The sequence below is a fragment of the Schistocerca nitens genome, chromosome 5, assembly GCF_023898315.1.
Source record: "Schistocerca nitens isolate TAMUIC-IGC-003100 chromosome 5, iqSchNite1.1, whole genome shotgun sequence".
Lineage (NCBI taxonomy): Eukaryota > Metazoa > Arthropoda > Insecta > Orthoptera > Acrididae > Schistocerca > Schistocerca nitens.
Window position 1 is genome coordinate 635,623,643 of NC_064618.1, and position 23,856 is coordinate 635,647,498.

General features: G+C 43.1%; 1 protein-coding gene across 1 annotated transcript in view; it reads left to right on the top strand.

Moving 5' to 3' along the window:
• Window positions 1-23,856, top strand: part of LOC126259609 (uncharacterized) — a 124,192-nt gene that overhangs the window by 80,491 nt on the left and 19,845 nt on the right. Inside the window, exon 4 of the mRNA XM_049956520.1 lies at window positions 23,332-23,406. Within this exon, the coding sequence (XP_049812477.1) occupies window positions 23,332-23,406 (75 nt within the window). The remainder of the gene's footprint in view (window positions 1-23,331; window positions 23,407-23,856) is intronic.

A 23,856-nucleotide genomic window follows, 5' to 3' on the forward strand; every position in this document is an offset into this window, starting at 1 on the left:
GTGAGGGTGACACAGCAAGCCATTTCAAAACCTCTCAAGGCTATGGGCATGATTCAGAAAGCAGAAACTTGGGTCCCGTGTGAGATGAAACCAAGAGACGTTGAACGGCGTTTGTGTGTTTGTGATCAGGTGCTTCAGAGACAAAAACGGAAGGGATTTCTGCATCGCATTGTGACCGGGGACGAAAAATGGGTTCATTACGATAACCCTAAACGCAAAAAATCATGGGCATATCCCGGCCATGCTTCCACGTCGACGGCCAAACCGAATATTCGCGGCTCAGAGATCATGCCATGCATTTGGTGGGACCAGCTCGGCGTCATGTACTATGAGGTATTAAAACCAACTGATAGAATCATAGGTGCTCGTTATCGAACGCAATTAATGCGTTTGAGCATAGCATTAAAAGACAAACGGCCGCAATACAGCGAGAGGCACGATAAAGTGATTTTGCAGGACGACAACGCTCGACCCCACTTTGCAATAGTTAAGTCCCATAGTGCCCAGAGCCATTTGAACTTTGCAATAGAGGTAAAAACGTACTTGGCAACGTTACAATGGGAAGTCCTACCCCACCCGCCGTATTCTCCAGACATTGCTCCCTCTATTACTTGTTTAGATCAATGGCGCATGGCCTGGCTGACCAACACTTGCGATCTTATGAAGAAGTCACAAATTGGATCGATTCGTGGATCGCTTCAAAAGATGAACAATTTTTTCGACGCGGGATTCGTACACTGCCCGAAAGATGGGAGAAAGTAGTGGCCAGCGAAGGACAATACTTTGAATGATACATGTGTAACCAATTAAAGCCTCAAATGTTGGGGAAAAAAACGGCGGAAGCAAAGTTGTACACCTTTTAAGTTTTGCATAATAACCATACGGCAAAATACTCTCCTGTTTGCGTGCTATCTTTTGCTATAATCTCATTTTGATATCTGCCACTGTTTATGAAATATTAGGAACGTTGTGAATATTTCACTCTGGCTTCATCGTTGACGCGGCGTGATGGCAAATGAGTGTGCAGGTCAATTTTCTCGACAGACAGAGACTTCCGCCCAACTCTAAGAAAAATCCAGTATGTTAGCTAAATTTCAACACATTGTGTAACATACACCAAACGCAAAATTATCCACTCCTATTTTTTATTGCAAACTTTTTTCGTATTTAGCGCAGTGTCTTACTTCCACGTGAATATCACAATAACTATGAACATTAACGAAATGATGGCACCTCACATTGAACCTGACATATAAAGCAATAAGTAACGCAAAATGATTTTTTTACCGAACAGTTTATGTAAAATCGTTTGAGAAAGACTGCAGGGCATGTGTCCCGATTTTGTCATCGCCGACCGGCCGAAATCTGGCAAACACTGAATGCCTCCCGTTCCGAACAAACGAATGAACTCGCCCAGCTCTTTGGACGAAAATTGGTAACTGCACATCGGCCACCGCATCCTGCGCGGGCTGTACAAGTGTACTCGATCCGTTCCGAAAGCAGAGCGAGTACACGAGGTCCCAAGCATAACCGCAGACTCACTGTGTTCCTGCTACATACGCAACCGTTTTGAAAAAAATTGCTGCCATTAAACTGTAAATTATTATTCATTTATTTCACACAATCATGATTTCGGCTTCAAAGGCATTTTCAAATGCGAGCTGAAATATCATAACATGCCTGACCTGGCTAAATGACATGCGCAACCAATCGGCATGACGAAATTTATATACCGATATAACGACTGATGGGTTAACAGTTAATTTTTTTTTCTGTTTATACATGCACTTACATAGATAAAAAAACCTTTGAAGACTGCTGAAAATTTATGGCAATACTTAATATCTATACAGACAACGAGTAAAAATTACGTTGACACATACACTTTCGAGACCTTACCATGTCTGTACCAGACATGGGGATGAGGTGAAATCTCTAAATCGTGATGAATTATTAAAATAAATTACAGAATTGAATGATAAGCTACACAACTCGCTGTTAGCCCATAAACACAAGTTGCCATAACCAAATGAACACAGAAAGAGCGCGCCTTTCTGTCGCGGGGATGTGTCAGTGAAGTCGCTCTGGCCCAGTTTTCGCAGCTCATTTGTTTTCTCGTGGTGAAGGTATAATAAACAAGAATAAAATCATTTTGTTTGTACTGGACGAAATTTATATGTTTTTTCGTCTGAAGCATGGACTATGGCATGAAACTTATTCAAATAATCACTCCTCCTTTAGTGGAACACGTTTGCAGTTGTGTACGTAGCATCAGTTAATTTTCGTCTTACATCCTCCACAGTCTCACGAAACACAGATTCGTAAAAGGCCATCTGATCCTAGTAATCGACCATTTCGACATGTCAGTGCTACTTTACAGCAGCAAGATCGTGTAGTCATTTTCCGCACTAACAGTAAGTCACGAGTAGCCTTCCATCTCCTGCATGCTTCAGTAAGAAAGAACGAGTCGACGAGCATGATGAGATCGCAGGGCCACACTTAAGACTCCTCATCTTCGCGCAACTACAGTGCGAACGCAGGAAGTCCGTTAGCACTGGTGTAACAGCAGCGCTTTAATTTGCGAAGTGCGCAGCACACAACAATCGACACATACTTGCTCCGTTTCTGATCTCTAGAGGGTCTGTCCCAGCCAAGGCCGCCAATGGAGGAGGGGAGATAGGTCCAGGAGGTCCAGATTCTCGCTATTACTACAACCTAGTTGCCGTGTAATGAAATTGGATGCTACTTTGGTTTGCAGTCACATGGCGAAAAAGGAATGCGCACTATCGATAGTCAGCAAGGCCAACGATAGATTTAAACTAGCTCAGTTGTTGCTCAGTTGTTTTGTTAATCAGTTCAGTTCTTACTTGCAGTTGAATTTAATGTAAGTGCCGCCGTTTACTTTTTGTACTGTGTGCTGTTGTTGCAGTTTCTAATTATGAGTAAGTTTGTAACAAGAAAGAAGAGGAAAATCGTTTTTGATTCGTCTGCTAGCGTTATATTAAATTAAGAATATGTACGCACTCCTATAATAGCGCAATTATCTGTAGTAGTTAAATTTTAGCGCTGGATACGTTATTTGGAGGCTGGTAGAACTTTGGAGTTGCAATATTTCAGTATTTCACGAGACAGCGGAGCGGTAAATACAATTACACGTACACTCCGTCTTCAGGCCACGAGTGGCCTACCGGGACCATCCGACCGGCGTGTCATCCTTAGAGGATAGGAGGGGCGTGGGGTCAGCACACCGCTCTCCCGGTCGTAAGATAGTATTCTTGACCGAAGCCGCTACTATTCGGGAGAGTAGCTCCTCAATTGGCATCACGAGTCTGAGTGCACCCTGAAAAATGGCAACAGCGCATCGCGGCTGGATGGCCAGCAAGCCAAGCGCCGGCCACTCCCAACAGCGCTTAACTTGGGTGAGCTCACGGGAACCGGTGTATCCACTGCGGCAAGGCCGTTGCCCCTAATACAATTACAAATAACATTAAATTAAAATCAGTGCATGAAAATCCTCTTGGATTTGTCTGAGTCGCCTAAAAATCGCGTTGATCAACAAAAATATCGCCCAATCTGGTCACCTTGGCAGTATTCAATTATGATAACCAGTTCCGATACGGAACGATGGGGATGAGTTTGCGGAGAGCGGAAGTGGTGCGGGATGACAGCACATTCTATAGTTAATTCGTTTCTATAAGATTTTTTCGGCGGGCTACTGGAATTTGTCCCTCCCCATTTCCTCCAAAATCCGTTTGCTTTCTCGTAATACTGTAGTAAATGAAGCCAGTAGTTCTACGCACAATGATATTTTAAAATTTGCATGTATTCATGCAGTATCAAATGACTGAACACGCACAATTAAAGGAGAAACATGCAATGTCAGAATTCAATCTTTTGTTGTGATGCACTTTTTTATTTTAAAACGATGTACACCAACCAGATTTCCAAATTCTCTACCGACTTTAGGCAGGTCTGCGTGCTGGGTCGCTGAGCTAGCATTCCCTGGATTCTGGAAACGCGTTGGTTTGAATCCATCCGTCAGCAACCTTGAAAATGGTTTTCCGTACTTTCCAATTACCTGTTTAGGCAAATGCAGGGTTGCTCCTTTACTATAGGCCACAGCCAATTCCGAAAAATTCCAATTTCCTTAAAGATGCAGCCCCTCTGCTTAAATGAAAAGAGCTGCATCGAAGGCGAGTCGAACATCTTTTTGGAGACTCCCAGCACTAAAAGCCATATAATAAAAAAAATAATAATCAAAATTCTTCTTTAATGAAGAAAATTATCTTTCTTATCTTGCAAGAAGAGGGAGATGCATAGTTAAATAAGGCAAATCGGGAAAATGTAAGGTTGAATAATTCTGGATCCTTCGCATTTTCGCTACCAACAATTGTTCTAGCTTATCTGTCGAACGGAGATCTCTTTACTCCAAAAGCCCTATCGATAATACTGTTTTTCAAAAAATTTGCGCTCGTTCGTTTCTGATCACTTCTTCAGTTTAAATCCAGACTGAAAGAAGAAGAGTGTAAAATGACCTTAAAGGGTGAAGGGAGGTTGAAGCGTGACTGCTTCTTAGTGGTTTCCCAACATACAGGACTCCTAAGTAAAGGGATTATATCTACGCTTTGTGAAAACTCGGGCATCATTGTCGGGTAGAATGGTTTGTTGTTATTTACAGAAATTTTCAGAATATTTGATAAACATATGTCTTTTTAAGGTCCTCTTTAATAAATCGGACCCCTCCCCCGGCTCCACCCCCCCCCCCCTTTTCCCCTTTTCATAAAATCCTGCCTAGGTCCTCGACCCAGCCACTGTGCAACTATCCGATCACAAGCTTTTGCTCCCAGCATTCTCCGCAAAGGGACTGTCTTATAGCGTGCGATTAGTATTCGGGAAATTTCTGGACCGCCATTTTTTCCGGCAAATACAAATGACACATTTTAAAACAGAAGCCGCCTCACATTTCAGTATTGCCATATAGTAGCCGGTAGGAAAAAACTTAGAAGGTGACCCTTGCAGTGTTGCAGTATAAATGTCTGTGTGTGTGTGTGTGTGTGTGTGTGTGTGTGTGTGTGTGTGTTTCACTACATGTGAAAAATGGCTCGAACAGTGGCTAAAAGAACTGAGTTCACCTGTGAGCGGTAATTGTATTATTGGGGCACCGCTCATCATTTCATGCTGTATCGTCCTTGCCTGCACGACGGGAGAACATCAGTGATTAATGGACCTGTAACGGCATCCGTAGTAACTGTAAACAAGCGGTGTACAGAACCCCGCTGTCGCCGCGTGCCCCGCTTGCACGTTGTTTGTTCGTGTTATGTGATTAACGACTGGACGCCGGGTTGGTTTCCCTCAAACATTCCGTGCCGCACCAATTATTGATCCATTAATGGTGTACCTTTAGGCTTTGTTGCTCATTCCTGCTGCGTTAATGGCGACCATTCCGGCACTCGTGGTCAGTAAAGTCCGCTCGTGCGATTCAGCTCGTTGTAGTGCGTCTTCCGGTCATGGCGGAGGGAGAAAATTTCATGACCAGTACCTGACCTGAAAGGGAAGGAGGCTCGGTAGCGTAACATTTCTAATCAAAAGACTGTCCATCAATGGCATCGGTTAAATCTCAAACGTATAGCTCTAGCGCTGCCACAAACCGCGATTTCAAAGGCCTTCTGCCACTTCAGCCTGTCTACAACTTCCTCTAGTTGAGCACCGAGTGACGGAAGTTCAAACAGCCAGCCTCCACGGTCTCACGGTACCTTCGCTTCCTCGAATCTCTTAGGCCCACACAGAGTGAGCCATCCCTTTTACATCATACACTTTTTGATACGTTAAAGTTGCTGGTAATCATTTTCGCTTTGACAAATAGTCACTATGTGGCCATAAAAGAAGCATGTTTTTATAACCTTACAAACTACCGAGGTGCAGCTCTTAACTTCGCTTTTTTCTTTTCCTTCAGATAAAACTGTGGTTTTTTGACTGCAGAATGGTAGATCTCGCTCAAGTCGTCCGCAGCTCATGGTCTAGTGGCTATCGTTGCTACCTCCGGATCACGGGGTGCCGGGTTCGATTCCCGGCCGGGTGTGGGAATTTTCTCTGCCCAGGGACTGGGTGTTTGTGTTGTCCTCATCATTCCATCATCACTCGTGAAAGTGGCTAGATTGGACTATGTACAGATTGGGAATTTGTACGGACGCTGATGACCGCGCAGTTGAGTGTCCCACAAACCAAACATCATCACCATCCATGAGTTGTGCTACTCCGTGCGTTTAGTGACGTTCTCCATACGTTAGTGCTGTGTCAGCCTATTTTTCGTAAGTAAAAATTATTGTAAATCTCAAAATCATTTAGCAATAAATAACGATTCGACACGGTAGATATTGTACGATCAGCATGAATTACATGAACTTCGGCAAAAATTCCACTACACCTGATCTACGCACACTTTCATGCAAATCCTCAGAAGGGCAATCCACAGTTATCTGAGAATTTCATACCTCGGCAAAGCACTTTGTTGTTGATAAAAGGCGCATAATTTTAGGTGGTGCGTTATTCAACCCACCAAAGCAACATCACATAAGCCCAAAGCATTTTTGGAATAACAATTGACAAATATCTATGAGTTTTAATACAACTTACCTGCTTCAGATAGTGAAGGGAGACGACAATTTAATAGTCATGGGTGACTGGAATTCGAGTGTAGGAAAAGGGAGAGAAGGAAACGTAGTAGGTGAATATGGATTGGGGCTAAGAAATGAAAGAGGAAGCCGCCTAGTAGAATTTTGCACAGAGCACAACATAATCATAGCTAACACTTAGTTTAAGAATCATGATAGAAGGTTGTATACATGGAAGAACCCTGGAGATACTAAAAGGTATCAGATAGATTATATAATGGTAAGACAGAGATTTAGGAACCAGGTTTTAAATTGTAAGACATTTCCAGGGGCAGATGTGGACTCTGACCACAATCTATTGGTTATGACCTGTAGATTAAAGTTGAAGAAACTGCAAAAAGATGGAAATTTACGGAGGTGGGACCTGGATAAACTGAAAGAACCAGAGGTTGTACAGAGTTTCAGGGAGAGCATAAGGGAACAATTGACAGGAATGGGGGAAAGAAATACAGTAGAAGAAGAATGGATAGCTCTGAGGGAGGAAGTAGTGAAGGCAGCACAGGATCAAGTAGGTAAAAAGACGAGGGCTAATAGAAATCCTTGGGTAACAGAAGAAATATTGAATTTAATTGATGAAAGGAGAAAATATAAAAATGCAGTAAATGAAGCAGGCAAAAAGGAATACAAACGTCTCAAAAATGAGATCGACAGGAAGTGCAAAATGGCTAAGCAGGGATGGCTAGAGGACAAATGTAAGGATGTAGAGGCTTATCTCACTAGGGGTAAGATAGATAGTGCCTACAGGAAAATTAAAGAGACCTTTGGAGATATGAGAACCACTTGTATGAACATCAAGAGCTCAGATGGAAACCCAGTTCTAAGCAAAGAAGGGAAAGCAGAAAGGTGGAAGGAGTATATAGATGGTCGATACAAGGGCGATGTAGTTGAGGACAATATTATGGAAATGGAAGAGGGTGTAGATGAAGATGAAATGGGAGATACGATACTGCGTGAAGAGTTTGACAGAGCACTGAGAGACCTGAGTCGAAACAAGACCCCCGGAGTAGACAACATTCCATCGGAACTACTGACGGCCTTGGGAGAGCCAGTCCTGACAAAACTCTACCATCTGGTGAGCAAGATGTATGAAACCGGCGAAATACCCTCAGACTTCAAGAAGAATATAATAATTCCAATCCCAAAGAAAGCAGGTGTTGACAGATGTGAAAATTACCGAACAATCAGTTTAATAAGCCACAGCTGCAAAATACTAACACGAATTCTTTACAGACGAATGGAAATACTACACTCCTGGAAATGGAAAAAAGAACACATTGACACCGGTGTGTCAGACCCACTATACTTGCTCCGGACACTGCGAGAGGGCTGTACAAGCAATGATCACACGCACGGCCCAGCGGACACACCAGGAACCGCGGTGTTGGCCGTCGAATGGCGCTAGCTGCGCAGCATTTGTGCACCGCCGCCGTCAGTGTCAGCCAGTTTGCCGTGGCATACGGAGCTCCATCGCAGTCTTTAACACTGGTAGCATGCCGCGACAGCGTGGACGTGAACCGTATGTGCAGTTGACGGACTTTGAGCGAGGGCGTATAGTGGGCATGCGGGAGGCCGGGTGGACGTACCGCCGAATTGCTCAACACGTGGGGCGTGAGGTCTCCACAGTACATCGATGTTGTCGCCAGTGGTCGGCGGAAGGTGCACGTGCCCGTCGACCTGGGACCGGACCGCAGCGACGCACGGGTGCACGCCAAGACCGTAGGATACTACGCAGTGCCGTAGGGGACCGCACCGCCACTTCCCAGCAAATTAGGGACACTGTTGCTCCTGGGGTATCGGCGAGGACCATTCGCAACCGTCTCCATGAAGCTGGGCTACGGTCCAGCACACCGTTAGGGCCGTCTTCCGCTCACGCCCCAACATCGTGCAGCCCGCCTCCAGTGGTGTCGCGACAGGCGTGAATGGAGCGACGAATGGAGACGTGTCGTCTTCAGCGATGAGAGTCGCTTCTGCCTTGGTGCCAATGATGGTCGTATGCGTGTTTGGCGCCGTGCAGGTGAGCGCCACAATCAGGACTGCATACGACCGAGGCACACAGGGCCAACACCCGGCATCATGGTGTGGGGAGCGATCTCCTACACTGGCCGTACACCACTGGTGATCGTCGAGGGGACACTGAATAGTGCACGGTACATCCAAACCGTCATCGAACCCATCGTTCTACCATTCCTAGACCGGCAAGGGAACTTGCTGTTCCAACAGGACAATGCACGTCCGCATGTATCCCGTGCCACCCAACGTGCTCTAGAAGGTGTAAGTCAACTACCCTGGCCAGCAAGATCTCCGGATCTGTCCCCCATTGAGCATGTTTGGGACTGGATGAAGCGTCGTCTCACGCGGTCTGCACGTCCAGCACGAACGCTGGTCCAACTGAGGCGCCAGGTGGAAATGGCATGGCAAGCCGTTCCACAGGACTACATCCAGCATCTCTACGATCGTCTCCATGGGAGAATAGCAGCCTGCATTGCTGCGAAAGGTGGATATACACTGTACTAGTGCCGACATTGTGCATGCTCTGTTGCCTGTGTCTATGTGCCTGTGGTTCTGTCAGTGTGATCATGTGATGTATCTGACCCCAGGAATGTGTCAATAAAGTTTCCCCTTCCTGGGACAATGAATTCACGGTGTTCTTATTTCAATTTCCAGGAGTGTAGTAGAAGCCGACCTCGGGGAAGATCAGTTTGGATTCCGTAGAAATACTGGAACACGTGAGGCAATACTGACCTTACGACTTATCTTAGAAGAAAGATTAAGGAAAGGCAAACCTACGTTTCTAGCATTTGTAGACTTAGAGAAAGCTTTTGACAATGTTGACTGGAATACTCTCTATCAAATTCTAAAGGTGGCAGGGGTAAAATACAGGGAGCGAAAGGCTATTTACAATTTGTACAGAAACCAGTTGGCAGTTATAAGAGTCGATGGACATGAAAGGGAAGCAGTGGTTGGGAAGGGAGTAAGACAGGGTTGTAGCAAGCAGTAAAGGAAACAAAAGAAAAATTTGGAATAGGTATTATAATTCATGGAGAAGAAGTAAAAACTTTGAGGTTCGCCGATGACATTGTAATTCTGTCAGAGACAGCAAAGGACTTAGAAGAGCAGTTGAACGGAATGGATGGTGTCTTGAAGGGAGGATATAAGATGAACATCAACAAAAGCAAAAAGAGGATAATGGAATGTAGTCGAATTAAGTCGGGTGATGTTGAGGGTATTAGATTAGGAAATGAGACACTTCAAGTAGTAAAGGAGTTTTGCTATTTGGGGAGCAAAATAACTGATGATGGTCGAAGTAGAGAGGATATAAAATGTAGACTGGCAATGGCATGGAAAGCGTTTCTGAAGAAGAGAAATTTGTTAACATCGAGTATAGATTTAAATGTCAGGAAGTTGTTTCTGAAAGTATTTGTGTGGAGTGTAGCCATGTATGGAAGTGAAACATGGACGGTAAATAGTTTGGACAAGAAGAGAATAGAAGCTTTCGAAATGTGGTGCTACAGAAGAATGCTGAAGATTAGATGGGTAGATCACATAACTAATGAGGAGGTACTGAATAGGATTGGGGAGAAGAGGAGTTTGTGGCACAACTTGACCAGAAGAAGGGATCCGTTGGTAGGACATGTTCTGAGGCATCAAGGGATCACCAATTTAGTATTGGAGGGCAGCGTGGAGGGTAAAAATCGTAGGGGGAGACCAAGAGATGAATACACTAAGCAGATTCAGAAGGATGTAGGTTGCAGTAGGTACTGGGAGATGAAGAAGCTTGCACAGGATAGAGTAGCATGGAGAGCTGCATCAAACCAGTCTCAGGGCTGAAGACCACAACAACAACACCACCTGCTTCTCTGCACCAAATGAAAGAACTCTGGAATACACTGTGTCAATGTCCGTCCGCTTTCTTTTGTCAAATGATCGCGCCTTCCTTTTGCCAAGCAATGCACGTTTCTATGGCAACGTCTCAGGGTTAGCGCAGCTCCGGGCAAACTTGACATGCAGTCAGGCCTGTTCCACATACGTTGCTCTTTTCGGCGTACAAAATGGTTCAAATGGCTCTGAGCACTATGGGGCTTAACTTCTGAGGTCATCAGTCTCCTAGAACATAGAACTACTTAAACCTAACTAACCTAAGGACATCACACACATCCATGCCCAAGGCAGGATACCAACCTGCGACCGTAGAGGTCGCGCGGTTCCAGGCTGAAGTGCCTAGAACCTGTAATCAATCGCAAATCATCTCCTACAATTGAGTCTTCTCAACGTTCTGAAAGCGTCTTTGGTAGCCCGTTATCATTCTGGTGTCGCAATATTTGTGTCCATTAACTTTCTTGAAAACAAATAACCGATGAGTGTCACATATGCCTTCAACCAGACAATCGTCGGAGACGTGTTTGAAGGCAACCCCGTCAGGCTGAACGCTTTAGACACATTGTCCAGCGAGTGCAGCAAGGTGGAGGTTCCATGCTGTTTATGTGGGGCCGACGTACGCCGCTGGTGGTCATGGAAGACGCCTTAACGACGATACGTGAATGCCATCCTCCGACCGACAGTGCAACCATATCGGTACCATATTGGAGAGGCATTCGTCTTCATGGACGACAGTTCGCGCCCCCATCGTGCACATCTTGTGAATGACTTCCTTCAAGGTAACGACATCGCTCGACTAGATGGGCCAGCATGTTCTCCAGACATGAACCCTATCGAACATGCCTGGGATAAATTGAAAAGGGGATCCACGAAGAATCGTTGAGGAGTGGGACAATCTGGACCAACAATGCCTTGATGAACTTGTGGATAGTAAGCCACGACGAATACGGGCATGCATCAATGCAAGAGGACAAGCCACTGGGTATTACAGGTACCGGTGTGTACAGCAATCTGTACCACCATCTCTGGAGGTCTCTCTGTATGGTGGTACAACATGCAATGTAAGGTATTCATGAGCAATAAAAAGGGCGGAAATGATGTTGATCTCTATTCCAATTTTCTGTATAGGTTCCGGAATTCTCGGAATCGAGGTTATGCAAAACTTTTTTTGATGTGTGTATTAATACAGCTTTTTTTGTTTTCTGTGAAAACCGACTGCGAGGAAGTAAACAAAACTGCACATTGTCGCGTATACAACTTTCGTATATAAAGATAACACAAAAAGCAAAATAACTGATACCACGGAAAAAGAACACTGTACACCCATGGTGGGACTCAGAATGTAAAACTGCACTAGAAAGATGCAAAAAAGCCTTCCAGGAATACAACAGTAAAAAATCTCCGGTAAATCTGTTCGTCTTAACGAGTCCAGAAAACCGACGAAACTCTTTTCGCAAACCAAGAGAAAATAAGATGCTACAGAGGAAAATTTTCACAATCACAACAGGATTCTGCCGGACTTTGGCAAGGAATGTCCACGGGTACACACCTCAAAACTTATGCATCAGAAAATCGGATGGAAAAGTAGTATTAACTAATCAAGATAACTGTCAAGAACTGCCACGTTGTTTCTCTGATCTCCTTAACTACCCAGAATCTGAAACAAGATTCCCAACGTAAGACTGCACCTCCACTTACCCATATCACTCCCCTACACATGTCAATGGATCCACAAACATATACTTAAATTAAAAACAACAAGCCAACCAATGAAGACGGCATCCTTGCAGAACTACTACAGAACCTCGGACCAAAGTCTTTACAGGAACTCACACAAATAATCACACTCATCAGGCAAACAGAGAAACACCTGACGACTGGAAACGTGCGCTTATCCACCCGCCGCACAAGAAAGGAGATACGGAGAATATGAGAAACTACGGAGGAATCTCCCTGCTACAAGTCACCTACAAAATTTTGTCAGCGTGCTTACTCCAGAGAACACAAGAACAGTTAGAATACAAAATTGGTGAATACCAGGCAGACTTTCACCTCGGTCATTCATGTACAGAACAAATCTTCAATCTGAAAACATTTCTAAAATAAAAAGCCAAAAGGAATACGCCCATCACTTGCACTTTCATAGAATTCAAGAAAGCAAATGATTCTGTTGACCGAAAATCCCTATTCACCATCTTAGAAGACCAGGGAATAGATCCAAAACCACTATGACTAATCAGACAGGCAACGCCGGCACAACACTAAAAGTTAAATTCATCGGTTAAATCTCTGACACCCTCATGATCAAAGCTGCAGTGCGCCAAGGCGACGGATTATCCCCACTATTGTTCACCTAGCCATGGACAATGTAATAAGAAATGGGAAAAATAGCTGAAAATCCAAGGACACTCGAAACCAACACGACTAGGACGATCCTGGGACAAGATAGATATCAAGCCTAGCATTCGTAGACGACCTGGCTATGCTCTCAGATAACAAAGGAACAGTGACCAAACAAATAGTAATACTAAATGTACGTGGGAAAAGTTGGCCTGCAAATCTCTTTCCAGAAGTCTGAATTCTTCTGCTCAAAATGAAACATACAAAAATTAGACACAAATTCTAGCAAGATAAACAGAGTTACACATTTCAAACATCTACGTGAAATCCTCGAATCTACAGAAGGAGAAAAGATTTCATAGAAGACTCGTCTGCAAAAGGTGAAGAGAGATTACGGCAGAACACAAGACATATATAAGGAATGCAGGCCCACTCAAACAAAGATCAGACACTACGACACAGTAATCAAGCTTAAAATACTGCACGCAAGTGAAACACTTAACACTCAATATGGAAAGCGTAATGAACGATGAACGCAAAATTATGAGAAAAATTCTCGGTTCAAAGCTGGCAGAAAAGGGATACACACTACACTCTAGGAAAACGACAGAGAAGATGATAAACCTAGCAGCAGATGTGAGAAAAGGAAGCCAAAAACACTTTCCACCAGAATTCTGGTTCAAAAATGGCTCTGAGCACTATGGGACTTAACATCTATGGTCATCAGTCCCCTAGAACTTAGAACTACTTAAACCTAACTAACCTAAGGACAGCACACAACACCCAGCCATCACGAGGCAGAGAAAATCCCTGACCCCACCGGGAATTGAACCCGGGAACCCGGGCGTGGGAAGCGAGAACGCTACCGCACGACCACGAGATGCGGGCCAGAATTCTGACATAGGGGTCTGGTCAACAATACCACCAATCACTCAAGTCAAACTGGACTTAGAAAAAGCACAAATCAATCCAATAAAGTTCAAGACAGAAAAATATCATAGACAAGACATATAAATGGAATGTTACGTAAGAGTATTAAGTCACAAAGAAACCAGGGACAAAGTTGGGTTGAGGATAGAAAGAGACTGCACAGAGGAAAAAGTGACAGAACGTGCAAGATCAGAAAGAAAGCTCAAATGAGACAAAATTCTTTGCGTGATCCTACAGGGTCTCGACGCAAATAACAATAATAATAATATGATGAGAAAGTATAAGTACAGTAGAAAATTATATTCTAAACTTACTTTCTTTCACTGACGCCATAGTCCCGCAGCGATCACAGGCTCGGTGTGGTTACAACGGATTTGGCAATGTTAGTGTTAGGAATGGCCAGATGCCCTTCCTGCCACCACCCCGTACCCCCAGGATGGAATCAATGTACCCCAACTGTCTGCGTCTAGTGTAAATCGTGAAATAGTGCAGATGAGTCTCAAATGTCTGTGACGCATGTAACTGAGGCAGAATGTGGGGACCAGCCCGGTATTCACCTAGTGGGATGTGGAAAACCGCCTAAAAACCACATCCAGGCTGGCCGGCACACCGGCCCTCGTCGTTAATCCGCCGGGCGGATTCGGTCCGGGGCCCGCGCGCCTACCCGATTCCAGGAAGCAGCGCGTTAGCGCACCCGGCTACCCTGACGGGTAAATTATTTTCTAAACTGTCGTAGTTAAAATTGATTGCGAAAATGAAAACAAAACCGCATTTACTCAGAGGAGAGCACAACATTTTCCATCTCGCAATCTGTTTTAACTGAAAACGTATACATTGTTGTTTAAAGAAATCTATGTCCTATGTTCACATGAATGCTTACTAAGGTGTCCCGTAAAAATTTTAAGTAAATTGGTCAAATACTTTTAGAGACTTTTGGTAACAACCTTTACGCTTTATATACTAAACATTTATTTATACACTGTCCAGTCACATAAACGTGACTACCCGTCAGAAGCCTAAATAACCATGTTATGCAACGCGGAGCACTGCGAGACGTGCAGGAAGAGACAGTCGATGAGGTTCTGGAAAGTATCGATAGGTTCGTGGCTCTGAGCACTATGGGACTTAACATCTATGGTCATCAGTGCCCTAGAACTTAGAACTACTTAAACCTAACTAACCTAAGGACATCACACAACACCCAGCCATCACGAGGCAGAGAAAATCCCTGACCCCGCCGGGAATCGAACCCGGGAACCCGGACGTGGGAAGCGAGAACGCTACCGCACGACCACGAGCCGCGGCCATAGGTTCGTGGTGCCGCGTCGACTCCAGTAGCGTGCACAACCGTGCTAGGTTGAGGACCCAGGGCGCGCATGGCCCGATCGAAGAGAACCCACAGATTCTCGATACGGCTTTAATCCAGGGAGTTTGGTGGCCAGGGGCGTATATTTATACAACTTCAATTTCTTTTGCCTCCTTGGTTTCCTTTACTGCTTCCTCCAAGTGCAGATTGAGTAATATCGGGGATAGTCTAACAATGGCTCACTCTCTTCTCAACTACTGCTTCCCTTTCATGTCCTTCAATTCTTATAACGGCTGTCTGGTTTGTACACATTGTAATTAACTTACCCTCCCTGCATTTATCCCTAATACCTTCATAATTTCAGAGAGTGTGATCCAGTCAACATTCTCTATATCTACAAATGCTATAAATTTAGGTTTGCCTTTTTTAAAGCTATTTTCTTGGGACAGTGTTGTGTCGTATGTTCTAAGAGTTCTCTGGAGCCAAAACTAATCGTTCCCCAAGTCGGGTTCTACTAGTCATTCCATCTTTCGCAAATAATTCATTTTAGTATTTTGCAACCACCACTTACTAAACAGACAACTCAGTAATATTCACACCTCTCAGAACTTGCTTTTTTTTGGAATCGGTGTAATTACATCACATGTTAGGAGATGATATATATTTTATTTGGTTTGTACCATTTCATGGTGTTAGGAATGTGTATAAATAATTCATATAACTTAATTTTATATATCATTGCAAAACTGTTTATGGTTTAATTATCACATCTGAAGATGGTGGTAAATTGCCGAAAGAGGCAAATATTTTGTTGACACCGACTTGACGATCACAAAGATAAAATAAGGGAAATCAGATGGTTCAAATGGGTCTGAGCACTAAGGGACTTAACAGCTGAGGTCATCAGTCCCCTAGACTACTTAAACCTAACTAACCTAAAGACATCACACACATCCATGCCCGAGGCAGGATTCGAACCTGTGGGCGTAGCGGTCGCGCGGTTCCAGATTGAAGCGCCTAGAACCGCTCGGCCACTCTGGCCGGCGAGAAATCAGAGCTCGTACGGAAAGATATAGGTGTTCATTCTTCCCGCGCTATACGAGATTGGAATAATAGAGAATTGTGAAAGTGGTTCGATGAACCCTCTGCCAGGCACTTAAATGTGATTTGCATAGTATCCATGTAGATGTAGTTACAAACTTTCAGGGATGATGGAGACAAGTAAACGTATCAATTTGAGGTAAGGGATGATGATCCGGAAACGGCCGAGTCGAATGTTAAGTGCGAAAATCGTTCTGATACCTCTGTCAGTGGACCTCTTCTAGTGCAAGCTCTTTGATTTCCATATTTTGTGAGGATGTAATATGGCTATGGACAAAAACAAGAAAAAAACTGTCCAGTAAACATGAGCTCTAAAGACCATATATTAAGAACTAAACTCCATCCGAACAGGCCTGGGAAGGCCCAATGGTACCTACCGGCCGCCATGTCATCCTCAGCCCACAGGCGTCACTGGATGTGGATATGGAAGGGCAGCGCACTGCTCTCCCGGCCGTATGTCAGTTTACGAGATCGGAGCTGTTACTTCTCAATCAAATAGCTCTTCAGTTTACCTCACAAGAGCTCAGTGCACCCCGCTTGCCAACAGCGTTCGGCAGACCGAGTTGTCACCCATTCAAGTGCTAGTCCAGCCCGACAGCGCTTAACTTCGGTGATCTGACGGGAACAGGTGTTACCACTACGGCAAGGCCGTTGGCCCATATATTAAGAGCTAAGAGCATTTGTTCATATTTGCTACTGTGAAACACATCTCTTCTACTGATCAAGTGCTTTTAGTTCTTGATGTATGTATTTTAGAGTCCATGTTCACTGTAGAATTTCTTCTTGTTTTGGTCCATACTACCCCCTCCAAAAATATGGAAAGCAAAGGGTTTGCAGTAGAAGAGTTCCACAATCGGAGGTATCAAAACTAATTTCGCTTACAACTTTCGACTCGGTCGTTTCCGAACCAGGATTATTTACCTCAAATTGATACATTTACCATTCTCCATCATCCCTGAAAGTCTGTATCATCATCATGGTATCATGCTGTATACACATCTATAAGGTCGCATGCTTCCGTTTCACTTAATACAAGTTTTAAAAAATCACTCCTTTGCTTAAGACTGGGTAGCATCCGATCTCTTCATATTCCTATATCTCCTTCTCTTTTCTCAAAGGGTTTCCTATACGCAGCAGCTATCTTTCCCACAGTCATGCACATATGGAGTGTACTCAGATCAGATGACGCCAAAGAAATCCGATTTGGAAATGAGGATCTGAGAGCAGGCACGAGTTTTGAAATTTGGGGAACAAAATAACTGAGATACGGTAAAAACTATATAAAATATAGAGTTGCAAAAAAATGGCTCTGAGCACAATGGGACTTAACAGCTGTGGTCATCAGTCCCCTAGAACTTAGAACTACTTAAACCTAACTAACCTAAGGACATCACACACATCCATGCCCGAGGCAGGATTTGAACATGCGACCGTAGCAGTCGCACGGTTCCGGACTGCGCGCCTAGAACCGCGAGACCACCGCGGCCGGCGGAGTTGTATTAGCATAAAAATTTCTGATAAGAAAATATACGAGATGAGGCTCTAAAATAACTGGATTGATGCTGTCCTAGAGTAAGTACTCCTGCGCCAAAGACGAACGACCAGTAGCTGTGAAGCCTTCTCAGTTGAATGCGGTATCTATGCTGTCTGTAGACAAATCAGTGTGCCCGAGCCATATGTTTACGTTAAGATTTGTTATTTTGTTTTGCCTGAAAAGTTATAAGTGTAACAATAGAGCAACGAATTATCATGAAATTTCACATGGAACTTGGAAAAAATGCTACTGAAAGCAATCTTTTCCTAGAAAAAGTGTGTGGTGAAGACTGTTTATCACATAAATGAGTTTTTGAGATGTTCAGGAGTTTCCAAGATGGCCGAGAAGACGTCGAAAATGATTCATGCCCAGGAAAAGTTGGTAATCTGATTCAGTCTGTTTGTCGGTTGAACATTCAATCAATTGCTGGAACTATATGAATTGACAAAGAATGCTTAAGCCAAATTTCACGTAACCAATTTAACATGAGAAAAGTGTGCTTGAAACTGGTGCCGAGAAACCTCACGATCGAACAAAAAGATGCTCGTGAAAATGTTTGTACCGACATTTTGAATACCGCTGAAAATTATCATAATTTCTTGGAAATGGTGACATGTGACGGATCTTGGTTTTACCCTTAGGATCCAGAAACTAAGCGGCAGTCCATGTATTGAAAGGGCCCAACTTCACCGAGAGCGAGAAAAGCTTGAATGAGCAGATCAAAATTCAAAGCAGTGATGATTTTTTTTTCGTTATTCCTTGAATTGTGTATCTTCACAGGGTTGCTGGAGGTGGAACTATTAATCAAAACTACTACCTTGAGGTTCTTACTCAACACTGTGAGGAAAAAACGACACGAGTTGTGGAAAAACAAGTCATGGGTTCCGCATTAAGAGGTTTCAAGCGAAGTACAGCGTCCCAGTGTTAGACAACCCACCTCATTCGCCTGCCTTCGCACCATATGACTTATATCGATTCCCCTGCATCAAATCTGCATGAAAAAGGGCAAGGTTTCAGTCCGTTGATGTAGTGAAAGAAAAAACGGTACTTGTGGTCAAGGAGCGCACAGAGGAAGCCTTCCAGCACTGTTTCCATCAATGGAAAATCCGTAGGGATAAAGGGCGTATATCGAGGATAACAATAACTAAATTGTAGGTTTTTGAAATAAAAAGTTTTACAGCAACAGTCCCGATATTTTATAGCCACACCTCATACTAATAACAAATATAAATTTTAGGAATTCTTTTCTGAAAGTATTTGTATTTCTGAAAGTATTTGTATTTGTATGGTATAGACAAAAAGAGAATAGAAGCTTTTGTAACGCAAAGGTAAAGAAGAATGGCGAATATTACAGCCGGTGATCAGATGACTAATAGAGAAGTACTAAGTCGATTCAGGGAGAAATGATCTTCACGGCGCTACTCATCTAAAAGAAAGGACCGATTGATGAAAAACGTTCTTTCCCTCTGTCTTCAGAGCTTCCGTTGTGTCAAAGTCGATAGGCGCGGGCAGAATCCACACATACGAGACAAATTTCGTGACGCACTGCTACTCATATTGGCGGTTCCGGATTAACTCTCTGCACTGTCACACTATCCACTCACTTTAAACAAGGTTTACCGGCCTCGTTTTGACCTGTGAGACAGGGGGATGAGTCTGACTACTTAAGAGCCCAGTAACTCTAAGGCAGATTCCGAGATCTGACCACTGAACTGGAATGTAAACACAGCTATCACCTCATATACCGCATCTTACTTCCGCCCATAATCTCCACAACAAAACAGAAATCCAGTTAAATACAAGTACGCGAAGAATCACACAAAAACACCACACTTAAAATTCCTCGGAAAAAAATTCTCATGAAAATCTTGCCTAATCCGTCTCGTACGCTAACACCCCCGTCGAGCTAGTTACTTGGCGCCTCAACTTAATTTGAGGTCTCGCAACATCCCCTAGAAAATTGGAATGGCCCACGCACAGAAACACACTCGGTTGATCGCAAAGGATCGCCTTCTCCCGACTTCTGAAATACATAACGAAAACATCACCACTGCCACAGATGACACACGACTTCTACACTTCATGAGGGAAGCTGGCTAATTCCTCAGTTTCATTGGCTCCAAACCGCTCCAATAAATTATTTAACATTAATCCCCTTCAGCTAATCATAAGCAGAATGTAGGCATTTTCGTTGGCCATTTCCTGCTCCCATTGAAAACAATTAGGGAAAGACTGGCCCATTTGCTCTGGGCTGGAGAAAACTTCCATCTCTTGGATACCTGCCAGGACTTTTATAAGTTTCTTTCCAGCGGGTGTTGGAAAACACTGACCATTGTAGCGAAATTACCCACCCTCGTGCTCAGCTTTGTAGACTCTTGCCACCACTCATTGAGGAGGATTAGGGAAATACTGGCCCATTTGCTGTGGGCTGGAGAAAACCTTCATCTCTTAGATAACAGTAACTAGATTCAGCATACTAAGTCTGTAAAAAAGTATCAGGAAATTGTTTTTCCTGACATAACTGTATGTCGCCACGTGCTCCCATTTCACATGCTGGATGGTGGGGGTGTGACCATCAACACGACCCAGTGCAAGTCGCCTGCGAGCATTCATTCAGGCAAGATCAAGTTTTTGGTGGAATGCTATTGAATGAATAGATGCAAGTGCAAAAGGCAGTGAACGATTCAACAGTGGTACACCATCGAACTTTATTTTTGACTGGAAAACTCAGTTATGGAGACGTTAGTCTCTATTCACCAAGTTTCCAAGGATGAACACATGTCACCAACTGCAGTTTTACAGCAGCACATGCTCTACAGAGATGGGTGAGAGAGTGTGGACAACGAGCCCCCATAGGACAGTCATTGACGTCAATAACAGACGACAATGTACAATGTACGCAAGAAGTGCTGATTTCAGACCATCGATTATGTCTGTGCATGGTCACAGATGCAACTGGCCTTGACAAGATGACAGTGCACACCATTGTCACTGAAGATATGGCGATGCGAAAGATCTGCACTAATCTCGTCCTGAAAGCCTTGGGAGATGGCCAAAAGCAGAGGCGAGTGTCTGCTTGCGAAAATCTTCTGCCATGCATCGAAAAAGACCTCAGCTTTTGGACAATGTAATCATGGGAGACGAAATTTCGACATCTGAATAAGACCGAGAAACAAAGCAGCAAAGTTCCAAATTGCACAGTTCAGCATCACATCACTCACAAAAGGCTCAAATGAGCAAATCCGGAATGAAATCAGTGCTCATCGTTTTCTTCAGTGCCAAGGGGGTGTGTTACTATGAACTTGTGTCTCAGGAACAGACAGTGAATGTTGTATTTTATCTAGAAGTGTTAAGAAGCCTGAAGAGAAGGGTCAGCCAGGTGAGCCCAGCAACCACCAGAAATTGGAAATTGCATCACAACAGTGGCACCCCGCCATACCTGCTCCAAGCCACCAACAACCTGTGAGCAAGGTGCATAAAATCCTGTGAAACATCCTGCATTTGCTATCCACATAAAATCACACTTGTTCAGGAGTTGCTTTTTTGCTGTCCCACCAGGAAGACAAATGTGTGCTCCGGAATTTCTTGCTTGCATGGAAGTGGACAGTGAATGGCCATTGGCCGGCCAGAGTGGCCGAGCGGTTCTAGGCGCTACAGCCTGGAACCGCGCGACTGGTACGGTCGCAGGTTCGAATCCTGCCTCGGGCATGGAGGTGTGCGATGTCCTTAGTTAGGTTTAAGTAGTTCTAAGTTCTAGGGGACTGATGTCCTCAGAAGTTAAGTCCCATAGTGCTCACAGCCATTTGAATCATTTGAATGGCCATCGAAAATGGAACAGTTGAATCCCATTTCCAACTCCAAGGACATGACAATGCACAGAATTGCAGAATATGGGCAACGGAAAATCAGCACACACATCAACCAGTACCACTTATTCTGTGAAGGTGACTGTGGGGTATGGGTTGGTGGCATCATTTATTGTAAGGTTGTATCTTTTTTGAGGAGATGAGTTCTGTGGGTCCTGTTACCTGTACCATCACCGTAAATTCCATTAGAATCTTTTGTGTGCCAACATCATTCCAACCCATCAATAGTGTGGATAATATACAAATATTGCACACATAAGAAATTTTGAGAAGCTTCCAGAAATGATAAATACTAACAGCAAATATTTCCCAGTGCTAACGGCTTCCCCACATTAAATATGCCACAGCTCATGGCAGTGTATACAATTTTCAGTTTCAGTGAAACAAAAAGGAATTACAAAAACAGCATTATTTCTGGAAAACATACAGTAAATGTGTTAAAAAGTGAACTGTGTTGTTACCACAGTAGCACTGGGAAAACTATCACATACAAACCGATTAGTTCAAAGTCTGCATGTGTCACCTTACATCTGATTTCTGCCTAATAACATTTATCTTTCAGTTACCAATAAAAAAACACCATATGCAAAGCTCATGACCCACTGCATTAAATTGCTTAATGTTGCTGTTAGTTAAACATCAGATGTTCTAGTTACCAGCTGCTATGTAGATTTTTGTCTGTCTAAATAATATTAAGAACTCCACTCACTACTATTGGGTAGGTTACACATTCAACAGGACTGTCTGCTGATCTGCTATTGTTTGACACACTCATTAGGAAATGTTTTCCTCTTTTCGGCAGGCCCACTGGTAGTGAAGTGAGAGTGAAAAAAAAACATGTCATCATAATCACAGAAGAGTTCTTATTTAAAAACAGACTAAAAGTCTTCTTCATTCATGTGTTAAATCTAGTTCATTTGTTTGAATACATGATACTAAAACAGATCTTTCAAGCAATGGACTCAAGTACTGGTACACATTTGCATGAAATTCTTGTCACAACACAGGTTGGGTCTTCCAAGATGTTGCTTAGTTAACCACAGTTACTCATCAAATGTTACAAGCCTTAAATAAAAAGATATTATCAGTTGTCCAAAGCTTAAAGTGTGTAAATCATACTACCTTGATAAAATTTAAATTTTATGAAATTACTTATACTTAAACATTTGATTTGAGTCATTCATAACAAAAAGTGGTGTTGAATACATCAAACAATGGAGGAAGAAGATGAAATTTTAATGACTGGAAAGAATTCACTATTGAAGTTCAACAGCATTAAGTTTTGGGTCCACTCTTATTCCTTATATAGAGTGAACCGTGTAACTTGGATAGCCAGGACATTTCATAAATAGTTCTTGCTACTGAAGTTATGTTTCTGGCAAATGATATTACACAATGGGGCAACTAATTTGCTATGTTAGTACAGTAACACTTATAAAATTCTAAAATATCCCTTAACACAATAAATATGCATTTTTAAATGGAATATTGTAATATATTTAATTGCATTCATTACCTCTTTTGACAGAATTAACTGTAAAAACGTGAGACAACAATTAATTTATCCCCCACATCTTATATACACTCTTTCACAATATGTTTGGTGTCAAATTGTTATCCACATTAAATATCTGTTTAATCTGTAAATGTATATTTTAGGTTTTGTTATCTTTGCCTCATGTACTATATTTCATTCTCTTTTTCCAGACCCAGTATTTATCTACAATGCGGTAGTAGCTGTCTCTCACATGAATTTACATCGCTGGGCTGAGCCATTTGCAGGTAATGTGTATTATGTGTCAACATCAATGGTGCATAAATGCCATGGTTACATCACTGAAATGCTGCTAGTTACAGTTTAGTGTGCCTGTCCTTTACTGTTTTCTGCAATATACTAGGAACTACAATCATATACTTTCTTGCAACTTCTTTGGATATTATTGAAAACAAATGGTGCAAATAATACAACATAGCAAAGATGGAATTACAAAGTAACCCACCAAATTTTTATTTATGAAAACGTCATCTTGTGGGTATTAAAATAATCTCTCCACATCAATGATTTGTGTCTGTTACAGAATCCTAAAAACAATTTCTCAGACTGAATACTTCCAAGTAATCATACGTTTACATGCATTTTTTAATAAATTTTACTTTTGGGAAGTTAAATAGAATAAACTGTACTTACAAAATGTACGTTTTGTTTAATATGTCCAATTTTTCCCATTTCAT